At 43.3% G+C, this 23,229-nt stretch overlaps 1 protein-coding gene and 1 long non-coding RNA gene across 13 annotated transcripts in view; one reads left to right on the plus strand and one right to left on the minus strand.

Annotated features, from left to right (window-relative positions):
• Positions 1–1,765, minus strand: LOC118125525. The gene is made up of 3 exons (XR_004698859.1): positions 1,113–1,765; positions 396–1,009; positions 1–235 (listed from the first exon to the last, which is right to left on the minus strand). It is a non-coding gene; the product is annotated as an uncharacterized LOC118125525 (long non-coding RNA).
• A 3,625-nt stretch (positions 1,766–5,390) lies between these two features.
• sema4d (sema domain, immunoglobulin domain (Ig), transmembrane domain (TM) and short cytoplasmic domain, (semaphorin) 4D) overlaps positions 5,391–23,229 on the plus strand; it is a 42,553-nt gene continuing 24,714 nt past the window's right edge. For 8 of the 12 annotated variants that reach the window (XR_004698856.2, XR_004698857.2, XR_004698858.2 and 5 more), the window contains exons 1-2: positions 5,391–5,547; positions 14,558–14,663. Coding sequence is in view for 6 of the 12 variants with exons in the window: in XM_035184198.2 (XP_035040089.1) it covers positions 14,626–14,663 (38 nt within the window). In the remaining 6 variants the exon portion in view is untranslated. Of the gene's footprint in view, positions 5,548–11,861; positions 11,883–14,557; positions 14,664–22,141; positions 22,201–23,229 lie in introns of all 12 variants that reach the window. The other 4 variants (XM_047344379.1, XM_047344378.1, XM_035184194.2 and 1 more) reach the window with 4 other exon arrangements.

Genomic DNA, 23,229 nt, shown 5'->3' on the forward strand with positions numbered 1-23,229 from the left:
AAATTTATTTTTGAAACTGATGGCATTGGTACATTAATCGTACATCTTCTTTCACTTCTTATTTCCCATCTTCCCTTTCTGTACGTCCATCTGTCGTTTCCGTCTCCACACTTTCACCAGGAAATAGTCTTGTAGGTAACTTCCTGTTGAGCCACTTCTGTTTCTGGATTCGAGGCATCTTTTTGTAATCCACAGGGGGTAAAGGAGTCCTTCTGAGTTTGAACCGTACTTTTACCTAGTAAAAAATATTTGAAACATAATTTTTTAGTAAATGCTTAAACTTACATTTTTAACTCTTAAGAAAAATATTTTTTAGATAGTTGAATGCAAAGCTGTTGACCTTGGGACACAGGGAGTCTGAGATCATCTTCTCTTTGTGTAGTTTTGTAATTTACCTGTTTGTCATACTCTTTAGGCATCATTTCAATCCATTCATCCAATCCCTCGTCTCCTGTGACGGAGATGTTGGCATCAGTGGAGGCTTCACCCATCCTCATCTGCTTTGGTAGATTACCCTCTTCAACTGGATCCATCCTATCTCCTTGGCTTTGTAACTAATAAGGAAAACCGAAGGTGGATATCAGCAAAGTGTAATTTGGCCAAAACATGGGGTCAAAATGTTGAGCCACTTCCGTTTCTGGATAGTTGAATGCAAAGCTGTTGACCTTGGGACACAGGGAGTCTGAGATCATCTTCTCTTTTTGTAGTTTTTGTAATTTATCTGTTTGTCATACTCTTCAGCCATCATATCGAACGACTCATCTAATCCCTCTTCCTCTGGAACAGAGCTGTTGGCAGCAGTGGAGGCTTCATCCATCATCTGCTGAGACTTTGGTGGATTACACTCTTTAACTGGATCCATCCTCGATCTCTTTGGCTTTTTAATTAATAAGGAAAACAAAAGGTGGATATCGGCAAAGTGTAATTTGGCCATTTCTTCCAACCGAGGACATTGTTGTTGAATTGTTTGCGTTGTCTGTTTGTAGTTGGTCATTTTTCTGCTGTTTTTCTATGAGAAGAGACATAAAAAAAACAGGGGGTCAAAATGAGCACTGACTGGACACTGGTAACTGGTGAGGAGGCCTGGAGGTTGTGTGGAGGTGGATAAACACCTGGCAGGACAGAATAGGCTTCATTCACCCCACATCTAGCCATCTCTTCAGGATCTAATTCTTTAAACTCTGCATCCAACCAATCGTTCTACTCCTTTCTTTCCTGTTCTTTTGAGACAGAGCTGTCGGCAGGACTTGTGCTATCTTTGTTATTAAAAGTGGTCTCAAGTGAAGAAGGCTGCACTGGATCCAGCCTTTATCTCTTTGGCTTTGTAACTGTGAAAAGGAAAACGAAAGGTTGATATCAGCAAAGTGTAATTTAACCATTTCATCCAAAATATTAATGAATAAAAACAGCTTCTCTTTATTCCACCCAGTCACCTTCCCAGTTCAACTTTTTCTTTATTAACCAGTATTTGACTGCTAAGTTTTTATCGCTGCTATCTTTTTATGTGTGTTTTACGTTTTATGTCACATGGATAATGTGTCTAAATGTGATATAATATGTTGTTTTTGAATGTGACCTGCACCCTGACCGGTGGAGGACCACATTTTGCTCCCATGTTTTCTGTAACGTGTGTTATGGATGTGACAAATAAAGCTGAATCTAAATCTGTTAAAAATTTCACAAACTCATAGATTTCAGTCCTCTACACATGAAATCTGATTTGTTTTCATCAAGATCCATGAATTATCCATGATGACATTGAAGAAGGAACACAAACACTGAACAGTAGATTCTATATTGTGCACAACCTTAAAAATCCAAACCTTAGAAATCCCATTTCAACCACCCACTAGTGGGCGCAGTTAATTAATATTTTGGGAAGTAAAAGGATCTTTTCAGAACAAATCTCTCCCCACTACTGTCATACTCACTCTGTCTTACAAGTGTTATACCTTCATGGTCTCATATGTCGCAGCACAGATGTGTTCTTTACGTCACAACAACACAAACTGCGCAGATGGGCACAATTGTAGGATTTCAATACACATTAAAGGGATGTTTGATATTCGCCACTAGATGGTGCTGCATTGACACAAAACTCGCACAATACTCACGTTACTTCCTGAAGTCAATGAAAGAAATAGAAGAACCAAACTGACCAGAGTTTATACACTGACTTACCAAATTATTAGGCACACCTATAGCTGACATAGCATTATACATGATTGTGTATTATATTATATCTCATTCAGTCAGTTCAGTTATGATGTCACAAGAAATTGTAGTGTGTAGATATGTCATGTATTTTGACTCAACAATAAAAGTAGGAAAGTCAGCTTTAAATGGCACAGGCCATGGGTTATCGCTTAAATGAGAAGCACGCAGAACTGTCTGTCCACTTTTGTGCAAATGTGTGAAGGTGTCTGGTATGAAATAGGCAGGATGGCCTGCTTCCTGAGAAACTATTTCTATCCAATGGGTTTCAAACCACCTGCTCAACAACAATCTTAGCAGGTGTGTGGAAAAGAAGAAATCATATGAAAGCTCTGTTGCAGTTAATTAAGATATTGTGTGTGCTGTGTGTTGCTTTTTCAATTCTTTAATATGAGCTCAACATGGTGGAACGTATGGTGTAAATCCTGTCCTGTACCAGTTGACACACACATGCACTCTCCCCTTTGACTGATCTCAGACCAGTGCTGGCCTTTCCAGTGTTGTGAATAATTGTGGCCTGCCTTGTAGCATGGATACACCAGCTAGGACTCTAAATATATCACACTGGTGTGTCTGAAGAGCTCGGGCACGAAGATCATATACTTACACTTGAAATATACACCTTGCTCGTCCATTGTGTGTGTGTGTGTGTGTGTGTGTGTGTTTTTGTGTGACTTTGTCCATGTTACATTTACATTTTGGGCGTCTATCTGATGACGTTATCGAGAGTGGCATTAAAATAGGGTTCACTGTGAAGTGGATTTGCGTCTCTGTGTTTGCATTGGCCTCTTTATCCAACATCTGCACTTTGAGCATTAACATTTCATTCAAACGCAGAGCTACAGTAAAGTAAACGCCAACAAGTAACTTTAAGGAAGAACACACTGACCAGACAAGAAGGGCCCACAAAGACAGAGACATTTCTAGAAAACAGACACGTGAATAAAATAGGTCTTCGGGAATACATATCGTCCTAAGTGGCAACAAATCATTTTAGCTCCAGTATTATGTTTGGGTTTCAGCACACATTCCTCCGTCACCTGTTTTCTCTTAGCAGCACATGTCAGAGAGCGAGTGAAGATAAACCCAGCTGCTTTTCGTATTCATTTCAGGCAGCACTTACCGTCCCCTTTTAACTGCAGCCAGCCTTCAACTCTAAGCTCTCAAATCACCAGGGGCTGATATGAATATAAACAATTTGTAGTTTAGCCGATGATGCCTGGGAGGGTTAGCATATTTAAGGATGTGGCTTCATTTGACTTAAAAAAAAAAGGACATAATAGACTTATTCAAGCTCAATTGGGCAGGTAAATTTCCCTACATTTGTTATTCAGTGAGCCCACAAAGCAGCCACAGAGGTACGTAGCGACGCTGTTCTGTCTTACGCCAGCAGCAATCTGTCTTTGACTCAAAGATGGTATTGTATTTGGCCCGCAGTGCCATGGAAAGCCCCACACCCTCCTCCTCCGCCCCCTGCACAATAAGACAAGGGTCAGCCTGTCTTGCCTTCCACTGTGTTTTTGATTCACTTCTCCTCTAGGAAAATGTTGTGTAACCTTTGACCTCCAGCCATGACTTTTTAAACCCACTGGCTCCACCCACAGAGTCTCCTTCAGCCAGCGTTTCAAGGCAGCTGATTCCTTACCACGACTGAGGACTCAATGTCCTTGGATGTCTGGTAAATCTGGGAACTTCAATGACATGCTGATCTGGTTTGGGTTGATTTTGATAGAACTCATATACTCAGACATATCACTCTTCAGTTTTCATTGTGATTACCACACAAATGTACCAAAGGATTTGAAACAGCATTTAAATAATAGTGTAAAACAAAAATGTAAATGAAATTTGTGAATACCAGTATGTGTGATATGACTTAAATACCAAGAAAAAAAAGACTTTCAACAATTGGTCAGATATTTGGAGCTCTGCAAGATGGAATTTGGACCTTGATGTTCATAAAATCCTGGCTACGACCTTGTTCTTCGTGTGAAATACAAAGTGAGTGTGAATTGTCATCACCCTTTTGTCATACTCTTCAGCCATCATATCTATTATCTATTGTCTATTATGGTTGCAGTGGTGTTGGAGGAAAGATCCAGGTCGCAGGAGCAAGAGTCGCAGCGCAACAATGTAAAACCACCCTACTACAAGTTCAAGTTCTGCTTTTAAAATGTAAGAGAATAAAAGTACAGAGGTTTTAAGAGCCTATTTTCAATCATTTCCAAACAATTAAACTCAAAGTAAGTGCAGAATGGCAATTTATGATGTTATATAATCAATACTGAATTATTATTATTACAAATGCATTGACATATAGACAGCATTTCAGTGTTGTAGGTGCAATTATTTCCACACAGCACTCACAGCGCCGCCAGCTAGCAGGTGGGAGAGACAGCTAGCCGGCTGCTTGGCATAAGGCCGACTGGGAGATGACACTGGACTCCGCAGTTCCTCCGTATCTTCTCTGGAAAAAGCGCATGTGTGAACGCAAATGTCCAAGGGAGACGCCTCGCAGTTCCTACGGACTTTCTCCGCCTGGCCTCCTATAAAGTCTAAGAAATCCAGGAGAAGTCAATGTGAGAACACAGCAGGGGATTCAACCAAGACAGACGCAAAAATAGAAAAAAAGAAAAGAAAACAAATATCTCCCGGTGAAAAAGATGAACCTCCCGCTGCGTTGTGCATGTGTGAAAGGTAAACTCTGTAGCCAATTCACCGGATTTTACCCGGGGGTCACGTCTGAAGATGTCAATAGACTAAAAGTGAAGCCAAAAGCATCGTGATCACCCCCTGGTGACTGGCAGCAGTATAGGTCATTAATCCCACCTGTACTTACAACAGTCTAAATACCCCTCCTTTTTTTTGCTTTCTAACTGTTTCCTATTGGTTGCATACAATTTGGGATTTGTAACTTGTAAAGCACCTTTTAATTGTGTTTATTATTATTATTATTATTATTATTAGTAGTAGTAGTAAGTAGGGGTAGTATTAATTCTATGGTTACATTTTGTACTAATAATCTAACCTGCAAAGTTCTGCAAAGTACCTAAACCTGCCATGTAGATGTAATGCAGGAGAAGAATATTACTCCGGGTTGAGTGTGTTGAACTTTGTGGAGGCCACTTTCCTCGGTGCACCACCGCCTCCACCCTGAGCCCTCCCCCTGTCTGTTGATATCACAGCCCGGAGAGGTTTGAATCCACTCTGTGGCCCCAGTCGCCGCCATGCTGAGCTGAGGGAGAGCGAACTCACCAGACCTCTGTCACGCTGCTGCTGCTGCAACACTCCACCTCCACAAACACCGGGACAAAGAGAGGAGCTAACCCCGCGGTGAGTACCACGCCGGCGGCTTCGGTATTCACAGTTTGATTTGCGCCTCGAGGAAAAGTAACGACGACGCGTTTTGGTGCGTGAAGTTATTTCATCCTGCGCCCCGCTCCTCCTGCTCCTCCTGCTGCTGCTGTAGCTCGTACTCGTGCGTGCTGTCGCGGACTGCAGCTGCACTTGTTGCACTGTGCCCCCACCCACCGACACTCACACGGCACGAAAACACGCAAATTCATCACTTTCTTCCTGAACGTCTTCACTTTGCCGCGGTTGAATACTTTCCAAAACCTCCCTCGCGACGTTTCCAAAAGCGCAATTGCGTTAAAAAAAAAAACTAAACACAGAAACTTCCCCATTGCGCCGAACAGTCCACGCCGTCGCTGTCCTTGAAGCGTAAAATAACTCGCGAATATAACATTACGTTGCCACGCAAAATCTTTTTAAAGATCAAATTCGCTCTCGCCCCCTCCCCCCCACCCCACCCCACTGGCACCCTTTCTTTCTGGCACCCGAGGGTCACTCAGGGGTTTCCACCCTTGGCATGCATAAATCAAGGGTGCTCCTTTTGAGTGCAACAACAAAAGAGCTGCACTGACAGCGCTGCGGCAACATAACCGAGGTTTATACGAGCACTGCTCCGAGCACCGAGGGGAGTAAATACCTGCACCGTGCACGGTTGTGTCTCCAGTGCAGCTGGGGCCCATCACTGCCTGCCCATAAACCTCTCACCTGCACGCATGTCCAGTCTTAAGATGTCGTGGCGCTGTGCGGACCTGCAGGGAGCAATAAGAGGCTGTCTGTCTGTCGTGTGTGTGTGTGTGTGTGTGTGTGTGTGTGTGACCTCTCTTGGCTCTGTGCAGTGTAATTTAACAGAACACCATCATCAACCTTGGGTTTGAACACTTCTGAGACACAAACACAGGCCAATGTTGTCCCAGGGTCAAGGTCTTCTGTGTTGCATGGCTGAATTGATCATATGAGTAGTTGAGGGCTGTATCTAGTGAAGGTTGTTATCATTCATTTGCTGATCTTTCCTGGTCTACTGAAAAGTGCACGTAGCAGTTTCCCTGAGCGCAAAGTGATTGGAGATGTTCCAATACCATTTTCCCTTCCCGATATCGATTCCAATACCTGGACTGCATATCGGCCGGTACTGAAAACCGATCCGATACCAGTGCATTTAAAAATTATAGCAACTTATATAACATATTTTAACAGTCTTGTGCAACTTTCCAGTGTGAAATGTTGCTAAATTCAGTTCTTCCTCGCTTCTCTAAAAACAGGACTTGCCTGTGGCAGTGCAGTACAGTGCAGGTGAAACTAAAGATGTGGTATCTGTTCTGTACATAGATTTGCGTACTTGCCGACGTGCCATTTTCAGCGGTTATCAGAGGCATTTCCGATGCTGGTATCGGAACACCTCTAGCTGTCAAACTGGTTATTTTGTCCAAACAAAGGTCTAAGTATAAAAGAACCAGCGTTGGAACCAGCGAAAAGATGTTTCATTTACTTTTTTTTAAAGATCCACTTAGAGGACACATTCAAATAGTGTTTCAGATCTAAAAAAAAAAAAGTTGGTTTATGATTATTCTCTGTTACTTGTTTTGTCTTTGAAATAGGCCTGGCTGATAAAACAATAATTAACAACTATAATTATATATTGATTCCATGCTTATCTGTAGAGCACCCATAATTGTTTTAACGTTCTACCTCAGATTTCATCGTTCATCTAGTATAGTATAGTTTAAAATTAACTGCAGTTATAATCTTGTGTTTTGTTCAACCGATTTCCAAGAAACTGTAATAGTAATTTTTCAGTATATTTTCTTATTCTAAAGGTCGATTGATTTATTGATTAATAAAGAAAATACTTAGTTTTGGTATACTAGTTTCAGCCCTACTCCTTATACTTGTGAAACGACACCATTTGCCTTCCCTCACGCCCTTTAGCGTTTTAGGAGTTGTATAAAAGAGAGAGCTTTCTTCACTTAGGAGCAAAGGAACGCCCCTCACATGATATACAGGCTTAGTTTACATTGCATAAGCACTGTGGAATTCTGGAGCATGCAAGCTATTTAGTTTGTCACTAAATACAGCTCTTGTGTTTCCCACAGCTTCGTTAGTGACATTAACCGACCCCGCCTGTCCCTCCTCTCCGCTCAGCGTTTTCAGCGACGTGCATGGGATATGACATCTCGTCCCTCGTGGCCTCAATAACTCATTCTTCTGCCTCATCGAGTTTGATTCCACAGGTCCTTCCCTGGGTTGCTCAGGGGGGCAGCCACCCGGATCTTGTCAATATGATGGGGTTGGCTGGCCGGCGCTCCGGTGGCACCGGGGCGAGCCAGAATCATGTCAGTCAGACCCTCGAGGGGGGGCCCGGCAGAGAACTAGCCAGAACAGGATATTGCTGTGTGATCATTCACCAGCAGCAGACAAATCATTAAACCGCTGCGTGCTGCTGAGCCGCTCAGGCATTTCTGTCTGACTTTCCCTCAGGTTAGAGGTTGTGTTTGTGTTGCAAGGTTGTTGATGCTGCAGGTTTTTTGGAATTGCCGTCGGAAAGAAGGATCAATCTGTTAGATTAAGGAGTTTTCATGAAAATAGACATTAGGAGCCCAACATAATAATTTGCTCTGCTGTTTTTCCTTCCAGCTAAAGCTTTGATTTGTTTTGCAGATTTCTGTCATGTTTGTGCAGCTTTACTTCCTCTTACCTGCGCTTTATGCGAGGAAATCTGTGCACACACAAAGCTTTCCTGGGACTTTCCATTTTAGGAATGCGAATTAGCCTATTTTTAACATGTGAGACTGTATGTATCGTTGGAATTCTATTTATAGAGAAACAGATACTGTCTGTAAGTTGTTCTTTGTCCTATTTTCAACCTCTCTCCGTCATTGGAAGCACAGGATTCACATGTGCTAAATGAAATTACACAGAATGCTCCTGCTTGTTAATGATAACTACGCCTAAGCACGCAAACCCTTCTTTAGAGTCCTCTCTTTTTTTAAATCGATAATCAATTTAAAACGGGTGGGGAAACAGGGGATCCACTCAGGAAGTGCAGGGCTGAAAGGGAGCTTTGTTTTGAACATGAACTTTGTGCAGAAATGGCACTTGTTTTGGACATCAGGCGTTATTTATTTGGATGGCATTTTTGCATCTCAGCCCAAGCTCTGGCCGTTTGTCAGATTTCTCTCTTGTAAAAAAATGCTGGGAGCAGTGAAATTGGCTCTTGCTGGAGCATGTCCAGTGTGGCATATAGGGCGATTGCATTAAGCACACATACCGCATCTGTGTACTTTCCCCCTCTGATCCAAATGCACTTATTTGACCCCCTCCAAAGGAAACCTCCTATTTAAGAAACGTCACATTTCTTCACATGCCCACAGCGAACGACTGTCAGGTAATTGAATAAACTCTTAATGGATCTGAGGGTGACCATTCATGAGCCGTCAGGAGCTTTCCTCTCGTCTCTTCTGCCGAGGTTGGTCGTCAGCCAGCTCCTCGCGTACAAAGGTCTGGAATACCTGCTAACGGCGTGGATAAGCAGCACTCGGCATCCCACTGTGAAGGTCACTGTAAAAGGTGTCATGTCTTTGACGCGGACACACACAACCCCTCGCTGTTCCCTTCAGCTCATTAGCAATCTAATTATCGGGATTCTCCTGGTAGACGGGCCAGCAAACTGGCTCTTTCTTTAATTAAAAATCATGCAGTCCATAAGAAGATGCGACATGGAACAGCGCAATGCTGACCTTTCATAAGAGCCTATTGGATGTCATGCGTTTCGTAAACAAGGTGGGAGAGTGTGATGTATGGCTTGCAGCGAGCGACCTCATTGTTGTGGTCCTGCAGGAGTTAAAAGGGGTCAGGGGCCAATCTGTGCTGCTCTGATGTTGAGGTGTGCTGCACTGGTTTTATAAAACAGACATCTGGGTGCAACCCCCACCTCCTTTTGAAATGCCCAACCCCCCCCAGCCGCCACACCCTAGTACCCCCCGACACCCCCGGGCTGGAATAATTTCCTATCGGCGAAAAGAGAGCAGCATCTGGCTCTGTGTTGGCCGCAGACAGCGGCATGTGTAGGCACTTTGTGTGTCTGGCCATGCGTTACTGGCCATGCATAATGCATCGCCGCATTCCGTAGATGTCTCAGCAAAATTGTCTCATGATTGAATGGTGGTTTCAGATCCGCTGATGTAAGGATAAACACGGGATGTTTTGGTCTGATTCCTGTTTTTCTTCTTTTTGTGTAAAGGTGAAAACCTGTCTACAACCTGGAAGGCTCAGTCGCCTGAACTGGTTTCAGTGATTTTAAAAGTGTTCCGACAACAACATTAGAAATAGCAGTCATCTTTTCCCAGAAATCCCCTCTTCCTCTTCGCTGCTCCAAACAAGCAACTACAGTACCACTGTTAAGTATAGTAGAGTGGCAAAGAAGAGGGGATTTCCGATAGTGTAGCATTAGCAACAGCTTGCTAAAATGTCAGCAATATTTCTCACTGGAAAGATACAGACAACAGGTATTTTTTTCTGTGGCTGCATGTTTTTCCAGATATATTCTGTTTTGAAGTTGCTTTTGCACCTATTTCATACTGTTACTGTCCTGTCTTTTACACTTATAAACCGTGGTTGCACTTTAAAAGCTATTTAGAGGAAGTAACTTGCCTGTTCCTCGATGATAAAAGAGGCTCTATGTCCTTCATTTTCTGTGTATTTGATTTTCAAAGAGTTTAACCTGGGCCAGGCCATATAACAGTGGTAACAATCATCAATTCCATACAGCGTTAGTAACATACAGGTGATTAAATACATTATACAAGTTGTTATATTATTAAATACACTGGTGTTAGATTGAAACCAGGTATCAGCTGATATGCAAAGTCCAGTTCTTGGTTTCAGGAAAGGGAAATGGGAACATCTCTGATTAAAAGTAGTTGCATCATTATCCATGACACAACAGAGCCTACACTGTGCATGAACTCTGAAGATCCCCAAGATGCTGTTCCCACAGCTTTAAGTGAGTGTGGGAAGGTTACTGATGCGGCGCTGCAGTGCTATTGACAGCTCGCTTGATATTTTGAAAAGGTTCCCAGCGTTGTGTCTCTGAGAGCAGGGAGCTGGAAGGGAATGAGAGTGTGGAGCGCTGGACTACATACAGTACATTCTGTGACTGTGGAGGATATCACTGTCCCACACAGCTGAGCGGAGAAGGTGTCCTCTGACCTTGTGCGGCTATCATCTGTTTACGAAGTGGTTTGGCAGTTGCAAATCCACCAAAGTTTTGTTTATAGGTGATGGAAGCTGTTGCATGACAGAGGCTCGATCTGCAGTCAGTAGATTTTTATCAGTTCTGCCTTTTATCGGGTTGTTGTCGCTCACTGTTTGATTTGTGTGAGGTTTGCACAGGGAGACAGACGTTTCTGCATCAACGATCCATTGCCCGAGGACTCCAACTGCCTTTACAGCTAACATCTGTCTGTGTGTGTGTTTGTGCTTTCTCTCTCTGTGTGTGTGTGTGTGTGTGTGTGTGTGTGTGTGTGTGTGTGTGTGTGTGTGTGTGTGTGTGTGTGTGTGTGTGTGTGTGTGTGTGTGTTTGCAGTTTTCATCGCCCAGGGCTCAAAACAGTGCTGAGAGAGGGCGCAGCAGCTGGACCTGCACTCCCCATTCATTCCTTAAAGGAGGGAGAGAGGAGAAAAAAAATGTCCCCGCAACAATAGACACACTCCCACAGATGCACATACGCACTACCCTAACCTCTGCCCCCCACACCCCCTACTCACCGACCACCCCCAAAAGTCCCCCCTCCCCCCTCCTAGGCAATTGTGTGCATTGACGCTTTCCAGAGGAGCGATCCTGTTCGGCGTTGCTCTACACTGGTGAACGCCGCTTGACTGTTGTGACAGGTGGGGGGAGAGAGATAGAGAGAGAAAGAGAGGTGTTTTTTTGTTACACGTTCAGAAGGAGATGGACTCTGCCGCTGACGTGCTTTACAGTGAAACAGTCCTTTAATACAAGTGCTGTCTCTCCACCCTTGGAGCATTTTCTTTTCCACTGTATACATCGTGCAAGAAAGAGAGAGAGAGAGAGAGAGAGAGAGAGAGAGGCAGAGCGAAGGAGAGAGGAGCAGCAGCGGAGGAGGAGGAGGGAGGGAGGAGGTGAGAGACTGCTGGATGATCCTATTCTATTTTCTTTTTTGTGTGTCATCTGTCATGCAAACCACTGGTGACTTTCCCAGTAATGACAGTGTGACTGTGCCGGCTTGGAGGAACCTCTCCGACAGTTCTTCTTCTTCTCTCTCTCACCCTCTGCAGGATCTTCCCACTCAGATTATGGTAAGATTCACGTCGCAAACGGCTCGTGTGGACGCGAGTGAGTGAGTGTGTTGACTGCTGGAATCGCACAGTGTCAACACCTTATTCTTTTTGTTCTTGCCATAGCAATCAGATAATGGTTTTTCAAAGCTCACTCTGTGCAGTGGAGAGAGCTATTTTTACCCAAATCTCATCTGCGAGGTAAATAATTCAGTGTGCTGGATGGCAGGTTGTCATGATGCAGTGAGTGGGGCTCTGCCGTGCCTCATTTTGAGGAAATACCCACACGGGTCACTTGGATTAGCTGCTTTTTGCTTCTGCTCGGCTGCATGAGTTAGGATTTGAAATGTTTACAGAGGAGAAAAGGGAAGGATTTTTATTATTTCCACTATAGTCTAGTGTATTTGTTTACAGCAAGATGGAGGAAAGAGTGTATATATATCCCAGCAGGCTGATGTCTGGAGTTCATAAATCTCCCTTGAAAGGGGAAGGAGTGGCACTACCCTCCCAGCGTGGACATTTCAGATTTTCCTTTACTGCACCACAAGTTGCTCTTCTTAACTGGGCATTGAGGAACTCAGAGACAGATGTTTGGTGTGATTAGTTTACGAGTGCTCGGTGCAGGTACATGAAAGCTATCGCATCACTTCAAATGACACTGGTCTTCTGGCTCTGAGTAGTTTCATATCTCTGCTGTGCACAAATAGAAACCACGCTATCAGTCACTGGTGACCTTTTCTTTAAAACTTCAGCTGCAGCACAGTTTGAGTGCTCTTTTATGTGGGTCACTTTGTGTTGGATGTCAATCCTGGATCTAGACACTGGATTAATGCTGCTTTCAGACGTGCACTTAAGTCCAGACATTTTCTTGACCTTTTCCGAAGGGGCTGTGTGTGAGAACGCAGATGTCAGAGTCGGTTGCTGCGGACAGTTTCCAGAACTTTTCCTGCCAGCGCCCAAGTAGAATGTCCGGAAAAATGTCAGAATGAGTCAATATGAGAATACTGCTGGAAAATTCTGGAAGTGCCACAGACGAAGATGTCAATGAGATTCAAGAGCTTTTGACTATGAAGGCAGATGCTGGTGTCGATGTGCTGTAAACAAAACCATATGATTTCTGCAGTGGAATTAATACGTCATGTCGTGCCTCCTGCATGTTCTAACCAGGCTTCATCCCTCGTCTGAAGGTTCCAGACATCTTCGTGTTGTTGTGAACGCGACTGGTGTCTTTGCGGACCAAATTTTCCAGACATTTTCCAGAGTTCATGTCTGAAAAGGGCTTTAGATATGAAATGCACCTTCACCCCATTAATTCAATTCGTCACTCAAATTAACAATCATGCCCACTCCATCACCAGCACTTTTTTTCAGTGCCTCTTTTTAATTATATCTCCCAGACACTTACGCTGAGCGACCAGAGGAATTGGAGCTAAATTGATTACGGGAGATTACTTGGGTGTATGCAACTACTGCCTGCTCCTGCACTGACGACACACACGTAAACTAAAGTTCAACTCGCTGTTATTCGGCGGGTAATGGAAAAGAAACCGATGCACTGGTGAGCAAACGCACTCTAACATCAGCAAATAGAAAGGGTTGAGAATTCAGGAGAACTAGGCTGAGGAGAAAGGTGAAAGGAAAGAAGGCACATGTACCCGTTTAGCCATGGTCCCCACACAGACAGTCTGCCGCTGGCTGGCCGACTGTCTCCGAGCCTGGTGGCTGTCTGTCTGGGTTTGAGGCTGACAGGATTGGGTGGGGTTGAGACCTTACCCCCACTCCCCTGTCCCCCCTCCTCTTGTAGCCCTAGCAACTGAAGCGATAAAACCATTAAGTCTTATTTGGTTGGATTATTAACTGAAATAGACTTACATATAATATTAAAAGCTTTAATGTTCTGCCTCAGCTCTATTGTATACATCCGACTGTCTGTGAATTTGTTTCTAACCTTTTATCTGCTTAGTGAACCTAATTCCCTCTCTGGCTGATCACAATCTGTGTTATGCCAGCGTGCTGACACATCACAGGGTATAATCTATGAATCTAATGTGCTGCTGCCGTCGTAATCTTCGATTTGGTTGATAAGCTGTTGAGCTAATGCCATGCTGGGTTTTGGAGATTTCCCATCAGCCTGCAGGACACAGGATGTGTCTCGTCTCCATCGGCTCATTAAAATTTCAGAATGCTGTCAGTAAGCATCTGCTGATTTACACTACGTGCAATCACAAATGCATTGGCAGATTTGTGTTTTATGGACTATTAGTTTGATAATTTTTATTTTTTTAATGATGTTCTAATTAGTGTTGATTGATGTATTATTCATAGTTTAATGCTGGATGTTAATGAGCTCCACTGAATCCATAATTGCTCCTTAATAACACAATGCATTCTTCATCTGTGTTTGGGTTCACATTGTCTGCTAGCTAGCTGGCTGGTTGGCTGCCTTGGTAACCATAGTAACAGTATCCTTCAGAAAGTTAAAGAGACCAGCGCTTGCCAGATGAGTTGTGAGCTAGTGAAGCGTGTCTGCAAAGTTAGACGTTGTCCTAGGCACGAAACCCAACAGAATGAATCGCTACCTATGGCTACAGAGGCTGCTGTTCCTTGGCAAAAAATTGCATAGTTTTGCTTTTATTATTTATTGTAATATTGCTTTATTATAATTCTAAACTTACACTGATTTTTCTCTGTCGTAGATCACTGTGTCGCAGGCCTTTCCTTCGACCGTTTCCAACTGTGTGAAGAAAAGTGAAAAGAAGTTTTAATGTATCAGTATTCGCTCGCCGACGCCATGACGGACAAGTAAGTGGTTCATCTTCCTCGAGAGTGTGTATGTGTGAAGAGCCCACTCGGGACACTGGCCATTTGTTTCAGTGTGAAGTAAGAACATGACGTTGTCTCTTGTGATTACACTTCTCTCGCTCGGCACAAGATTGTCTGCTGGAAGTGTTTTCGAGTTACTACAGAAGCAGAGGAGAAAGGGGAGGGGTCGATGGTACAGAGGGAAGTGTGTTGCGGTGGGGGGTTGGTATAAAGACAGTCTGTTTTGCCCCTGAAGACCTATTACATTTGCATCGGGGCTAATTTGCATTCTTGTTCACTGTGCTGGTATGTTGCTGCTGTTGTTCGTGGGTCGTTATTTCCCTGACAAAATAGTCATTTATAGGGTTTTTGCACCTTTGCAATACCACCTCTCCTTTGCTCCTTCTCTCTATTCTCCCACTTTTTCTTTTCTAAGATTACTTCTTCATCTTCCCCCTTCCCCCTTTTCGTTTTGGACCAGTCCTCTGCCTATCTCTTTTCAAATGTTTTTTTTTTGTCTCCATTGTCAACTTCGTCTTTGTCTCTTAGTCCGGTGTTTGTTGGATTCGATCTATAGACGATGGAGAATTTGGGTGCAGTAAGCAAAATAATCCGCTGTCAGCGTTCATAATAAGCGGAATAAGTGGCGCAGGGCAGTCAGCTGGAAGGGATAGGAGCGAAAACATGGTGGAAGGCCAAACAAGGCCGGGACTATTATGTGCTTGAATTACAGAAAATGAAAGAGGAAGTGTTGAAGAAGAAGAAAAAAAAATGGTCGGCCCACGACAGAACCATAGAAGCAGGTTGTTTTCAGGACACTTTGATGTTACGGGTCAATTTGAGTAATGTAATGAATGCTTGTGCAGTGAAGAAGTAGAGGAGATTCATGTGCAGAGGGACGTTTCCATCATAATGGTGGTCGATGGAATGAGGTTGATGTGATTTACTGTTTGCGTGCACTCTCCACTTATTACTTATGCACCTGTTGGTCCTTTCAGAGCGAGAGAAAGAGAAGGGGAGAGGTCCGGTGAGTCAGACTTTCTATGAAACAGGCCTCGGGGTAGTTTCCCTGGCTAACACCAGAACACTGAATAATGTCGGCAAAGGATATTATGTTGGTTAGTAGAGCCGGATAATGCTATATTTGCCCCGAGGGGGAATTTCTCTTGCAAATTAGAAGGTTCTACCACTTAAGGATGCATTTCAATTTCTGCAGTGCCAAACGTTTCGGGCTCGGAAGTTTAACTGTTTTGGATGCAAAATAAAAGACTAAACATGAAAAAGATGTTCGTGGAAACTTTACTGGCTCTGCTGGACCAAAAATCAAAGTGGAGGGAAGGTTGGGAGTTTTTCTAAGTAAGTGATGATGTTGTTGACAAGCTGTCCCATTGGATGAAAGGTATCCAGGCAACCAGAGCGGGGCGAAAAAAGGGGGTGGGAGTGGGGCGTAATTGTGTGCTCGATGCTGGTCCATGTTGCAGGATGATTGTTTGTCTGGGAAGAATGATAAATGTTATGCCAAAAGGAAGTGAGGGGAAAAGTTGGAGGACGTGCCCCCCGACAGTGATGGCGAACAAAGCCCCCCTCAACATGGGACTACTTAAGATTCATACAAAGGCAGAAGAAAAAGGCTACTTATTCTCTCTCTCTCTCTCTCTCCACACACACATGCCTCTTGCACACTCATGAGCAAACATTTACACATAGCAGGATATCAGTGGACATTCCTCCATGTGCATTCCTCTAATGGCATTCCCAGATACAAGCTGGGCCTGCAGCAAGTGGAGCATTTGGCATTCACAAGTTTCTGGTATTTTCCAGCAAAGTACATGACGACCCTGGAGTGCACACCATCCCCATTTGTTTGGTAAAAGAGTATAGACCCTGTGTTTTCCATTCAGATTGATGCAGGAGCTGATCCATCCATCTGCAAATGTGCTCTAACATCCTCAAAACCTTCAGTGGCAGGATTTGAAGTTCAGCCCTCGATTGTAGCAGGACGATCTGGGATGAGGAGTTTCTAAAGCCAGATTTGCTCCGTAGTGTTTGTAGATGGGGATTCTTTCTGTTAAAATTCAAGCCTGCATAATCCTCTTCATCACACTGATGTGTATGTGCATCCATATTTGTGAGTAAAGCCCCTTTACAAATGGTCAAAACACCCACTAACATCAGGCTTTAGTTTGCATTTGGAATGGATACAATGAGCATTCACTTCCGGGTCAATAACTGCAGTACAAACTGTTTTTATCGGCCCCGGCTCCGATTGATAGTGATGGAAACATGAAAACGTTATGACGAGCATTGAACCTCTAGGTGTTTGGTGCTTAAACAGCCAGACACGTTTGGGTACTTATTGTTTTTTACATCTTGGTAACAATGTGCAACACCAATTTATCTTATTTTTTTATTCTTATATGTATTGTGCAAAATGCATGCCACTTGTGATGCATTGGTTTCTTGCACATTTGTGACGTTGAACATCAATCACAGACACAACCCAACAAAAGAAACAAACTGGCAATGGGACAAGAGTCTGCCCTTTTTTTCCCACCCTAAATGTGGTGTAAAAGAGGTGTAACAGCAGCACAGGGGCCAAGTCCACTAGTTGTTCTGTTCTTATTCGTTCAAAAACACTTGCACCAGGGTGCACTGTATTGCATCATATGGGAGAGTAGGTCAGACAGACAATGCCCCAAATCCAGAAAGAGAATGTAGTTTCGGATTTTTAAAATTTTTTATTCAATCAAAAACACACACAAACTGTAAAACACTCTGAGTTGTGAATTTCCCTTCAAATTGGTTGCTTCCATTCTTTAGGGAAATGCACAAACACAACCAAGATGGAAGAATATGGTGTTCCTTTTGCCCTCAAAGCATACTATCATATTTCTTTTATGCACTGCTTTCATTCCTGTTTTCCATAAGGAGAATCCTCCGCCTACTCTCTTCTCCTTCTCTTTGTTCTCTCTCTTCCCTCTCTACAACCTCCGCATGAATTTGCTGGCTTGAATGTCCTCCCTCATCCTAAAGCCTGTTTTCTCTCTCTCTCTCCCTCGGTCCCTCTCATTTTCATTTCCTCCCCCCACCTGTGGTGGTGCACGCTGACGGCCCCGTCAGAGACTTGGGTTGTTTACAGACGGACAGTAAGGATGGCTGCACAGATGAGAATGTGTGGGGTGGGGAGGGGTGTTTGGCTGTTACTGGAATGACCACACTGTCATAGAGACGAGTGGCCTTTCCCAGTCTACTGTGTATCTGGATCAGTCAAGGTCTCGCATGTGTGCGTATTCATGTCGGTCTCATGGGAGCGAGCATCTAAAACCACCAACAGAAGCTGGTTAAGTGCTTTCTGTCACTTGCTGCTGACCACTCAGATGTTAGGACCCTTTAGATTAATAATTGCATTTATGAAACATCAATGACTGCATTGCTTTTAACAGCATCACCCAAAACAAAACTGGTCTATTGTTGAAATATAGAGGTGCAACATGGTGGATTTCCTGGAAGAGGACCTGCTCCCGATGTAAAGGGATCATTCTAACGTAATGAAAACACAACAATTCTTAGTTTCAGGTGATAATGTGAAATCTGCCAATACATCCTCATAAATCCTACTCACAGCATTTTAACTGAATCAGGGACACTGAACATCATAGTCTGCATCATAACGTTTCATCCATGAGGGTATCCCACAAGACTACTCTTTTAGGAAAAGAAAAACCAAGCGCTGACAAAATAATTGACTGGAACAGTTTGTGCGGAAAGAAAATAGTCCCGTTGGTTTGTCAACTTAAGCTTTGACCATGGACTTTTCTGTTATGCAACAAGAGGGGGGAAATAAAAATATCCTCTCAAAGTTTGTGATGCGATTGTCGATTATTTATGGGACCATTTTAAGGAGTTGGTTGCAAACACTTGAATTAAATGCAGCACTGTTGTGTTGCAGAGCGGTGTAGCTGAGGTCATGGGATACTGACCAAAGCTCAAGCTGGGTCCTTTTTATCAGCTTGGGGGGAAAATCAGGTGTCACAGTGGACTGAGCTCAATAGCCCATCCTGTCAGTATGTTTACCATAGGCTGCGTTTCTGAAGTAGGGCCATTAATAAATTTGTTCTGGCCTGAAGAGCCTTCAAAAAGCTTTTCCTGCTCCTCATTCAAGTCCACTCATCAATTTAAAAAACACCCAGAGCCGTGACATCTGCACTTCCTCTCTGTGCCCTCTCCAGACCGCCGTGTCACCAAGGGTGTGGTTTGGGCACCGCTGGGCTCGCACCCAGGCCCGACACCCACTCTGGACATAATGAATCGAGACATGTGAAGGCGTGGTGTCACTGGTGTCATTGGGAATCGTGGGTGCATAGTGAAATCTCTGTATCAGCTGTCACAGGGTTTTGTGGGAGCCGAGGGAAGCCAAGTCAAAGTGCTTCCTAAGGATGTCGAGGGGGATGCACCCTTTGGCCCCCAGCTCATCAATCTTACGCAACTGTCATCTTCTCCCAGTGCTCTATTGATGCTGTCGGACGAGGACGAGAGGCAGGGACTCGTTGCCTCTTGTGTTCGTGCCTGTTTGCATACGTGTTTTCTACTTTTGTGTTCGTGTCCCTGAGAGAAGACGTTACTGGAGGATGGGGAAGGTCTGGAAGAAGATGCAAAAACAGAGGGTGATATGTTGGACATGCATTGCCATGTCTATAAGTGGCTACACATCAAGTTTGACTCTTGACCTTGATGACTTGATGACTTACTTATTGTAAGTCGCTTTGGATAAAAGCGTCAGCAAAATGTAATGTAATGATCTATGAGAGAATAAAATTAGTTTGTGGCCTCATGAAACTGATCTGAATTTTAACGCTCAGCTAAAATCTGTAACTGATGACAGAAATGTGACGTGCAATCTTGATATGGATAAATATTCCCAACCGCAACCAACTCATTACAGGACACTGTGGTCACCAGTACGATCAATGGGGGAAACCTGAGACGGTTGTATCAGTCATGCATGGGTCCCATTTTAGAAAACCGCAGCCCCAAAGCTCTTTACTGGACATGTTATCCTCCATTATCAAGTCAAATCCAGACCCACTCTGTCCCATTATCAAATGACGCACAACCCAACGTCGTGTATATATCATAGCTGTCAACAATTACCCGTCAGGTATCTGTGACCCGGTTTGTATACGGTTAATATTCATGCACATCCAAAGCTTTATTTTTAAAAATGTGATCAGTTATAAGTGAGCTGCCAATGTTTGCAGTCTGGTGTGCATCATCTCTACTTAACATAATCTGATTACTCTTTTATACAGTGGGGTGGGGGGGGCCTGCATGATGGTGGCTTTCCCCCGCCAAGCCAATGCTAATGAATCTGCATATTTGGGTTGATTTGGGTGACCTGAATTCACTTGTCTGGAAGATTTGTCTCCTCAATTGTTCTGGCACTTTATTTGTTGCACCGGCAGCCGCGTCATTTAGTCTGTTATTTTAAGGATGTAATGACTCATTTAATTGTTTACAGATGAATTAGGTATTTTTAGGAACTTTTTGGAAATGAGGCCTTGATTCTACTAGTCCCTGAGTCCTCGTCAAGGCAAAGCAAATATGTGAGTCCATGTTTTTCACTGAGAGTTTGATTCTAGCCGACTGTGGGAATGAAGCTTGTGCCCGTCTGCAGGGAGAATGTATTCAGCTTTGTTGTAAGGGTTTTCATTTTGCTCAGGGAAGCGGTCTGAGGGAACGGACTGGAAAGTGTAGTGAATAGAGGCCCAGCCATCTGTCACAATGGCAATAAGAAGATTTCTACTTTCCCTCCCTTTGACTTATAAAATCTGGTTTTCATGCACTTAAAAGAAAAGCAAAATATTTTCTTCTGCTGACTCTTCTGTTCCTGCTCTGATGCAGATTATTCCCTAATGTCTTTGTTCTCTTATTCTTTGTTTCACCACTGATGCACAAGTTTTAATGGCCTTGAAAACAAATTCTCTCGATCGGCTTCATTTTATGATCAATGTGGTTCTACATGAAACCAACCAAATTCTTTTTTCAAGTATGCTTACTCTGTGTGTGCTGTTTGTGTCTGTGATTTTCTCTTTGGTGGATGTTACATTCTTTTAATAAGGACTAATAAGGATTTAGCAAAGTTTGAATGAAAATAATCTGGTGACAGGGTGGTGGGTTGTTTGCTCAAGTTACAGGCACTAGCTTGAGTCATCTTTTCCAAACTATAACTGGCTGTTGCATATTTACTTTTCAACACTCAATGCTACGAAGCAAGTTTCCAGGGGGGTTAAAGGTAGAATGGTATTGAAAACAAATGGTTTTGACCTGCACCTACAATTAGGAAAAAAACTAATAGCATTTTAGTTCATAAAACATGTCTTAGCATTCCACTTTCAAATTGATGATAACCTTATAAAATATATAACCTGTTCAAAATAGAGGTCACACATGTTTAAAACTGGGCCACGAGGCTGCAACTGAACAGTATTTAGTTGAGTCTGAGTCTGGCCCTGCTCCCATTCAGAATCTTGGAACTGGTCGGGCCAATCATGTGAAATCATTTAACTTCTAACTAAGATGGCTGCTGCTGATGTAGAGACGTCTGTTAAAGTCACTATCCAGGCAGGAGTAAACAGACTGGGTGGTATATTTTCTCTCAAAGAAGGAAAAACCACTTCATGCTGTGGTCTGTTTACATTTTTCCATCACTGTGTGTTCTTTCTCCTGATTGGTCCGTTCTGCGACTGTTGATAATGTCTCTTCTAAATTGAAAATGAACTGAGAGATTGAGTCTGGTGACAGGAGGCTTCAATATTTGTGCTGACGGACAGAAAAATTACATGAGGCCACAGCAAATGATCACTTGTACAGCTGAAGATACCCAACCTGAGCCCGCCAGGAGTCGTTGGGCAAACATTTGGAAAAAATATTCGGGTTTGGGTCTGTTTTTTAGATCCGTCATCGGTTACATCGGTTTCTTACAGCAAATAGAAAAATTCCTGTCAGGTTGGGGTTGACTCGGTTAATTTCCTCTCGGGCTCGGACAGGTTTTGACTGAAGGCTGTGGCCTGACACTCTTTGCACTCTGTTGTAGACACAGCTAGAGGAAATCAATATTCCTCACCATAGCTTCCTCTGAGGATAATGCTCATCATTCGTTTGTCTCTTGTCTCTGTGATAAATGTCAGGACAACATGCTGACAGACATATGACATATGGATATAACCATTTTCTCCTTCATAATGCTTATCCATCATGTTTGTGTGTATTAGATGTTTAATATCAGTTTTATTGTGCAATATGTGTTTGCTTCATCATTATATGTATATAGTCTAGACGACTAACCACACATACACACTCAGCACACACACATATGGACACTGCTTCCTGCCACTTGTACATGCAAACACACACACACACACACACCCCATAATTGTCTTGTCTGATCTGTCTGTCTGTCTTCTTCCCCCCCTCCCTAGCTTGAGGATTTTATAATTCTCTCCGGAGGAAGAGCGTCGCATCTTGTAAGGAGCCACAGGTCAGAAACTCTACTCCTCTCCCTCCCCTTTGTTTTACGGTGTGGACCCTCACAGGTCTGCATGCTTCAGCACGAATGCTGCATGCTTCTCCAACACTCCCTTATCCCCCCCCTCAGGGCTTTGCTCCCTTTTTTTTATTTCCCCCTTGCATGACCACACCTGGGCAACCCAGCTGATTTGGTCCCGCTTGGCTTGTGCAGTGTTTTGCAGTGAAACCTTCCTCTTTCACCAATCATTGTTTTTTTTTGCCCGCGTGATTTGCTTTTCCTTCCCTCTTTAAATTGTGATCTGCTTGTTTTCATCAGCGTGGAAGCAAAACCGATGCTCTGTGTTGTCTCAATGATGTTTTAGGGACAGACATTGTGTATGCACATGCAGGTCTCTTTTACCCCTTTTTGACCAAGGTCAACATGGTGCAAAGGGCTGGTTCGGATTTGATGTGAACCTTTTTAGAACCAGTTTGTTTCCGCACTTAAGATGACGAGCACAGAACAAGGAGACACTTTGTCTCATCCACAGACCTATTAAATGCCTGGAGTCAGCTGTTCTTTCAGCCTATTGAAAACTATTAAAACTATAAGCTATAGTTAAAAAAAATGACCAATTAGTTGATTGTCAAAAACAGTTTTGCAGATATTTTGAATTGATAATTTTACTAATTTTTCGAACACACATGCACAAACAAGTGCCCTTTTCCACCTTCTCAAATGTCATGGTTTGATGCTTTTAGTCACATGATAGTTAACTGAATATTTTCTGATAATAAGTAGCTTTCACCATTTTCCTGATCTTTTCAAGTACCAAAAAATGACTAATGGAGAGAATATCCAGAACATTAATCGATAGTTGAGTTGGTTGCAGCCTTGAATTAAAGCGGCAGTCATCAGCTAGGAATAAGAAGCCTGCTGTTGTTTGTGAAATCAGGGACCTATTGTCTCAGAAATGTCTTATTTTGAGTATTAAATCTGCCTTTGTTATTACAAACTGCATATATACAATGCTAGAAATGAGAACTTTACACGCATGCC

This window comes from Hippoglossus stenolepis, chromosome 18 (genome assembly GCF_022539355.2).
Source record: "Hippoglossus stenolepis isolate QCI-W04-F060 chromosome 18, HSTE1.2, whole genome shotgun sequence".
Lineage (NCBI taxonomy): Eukaryota > Metazoa > Chordata > Actinopteri > Pleuronectiformes > Pleuronectidae > Hippoglossus > Hippoglossus stenolepis.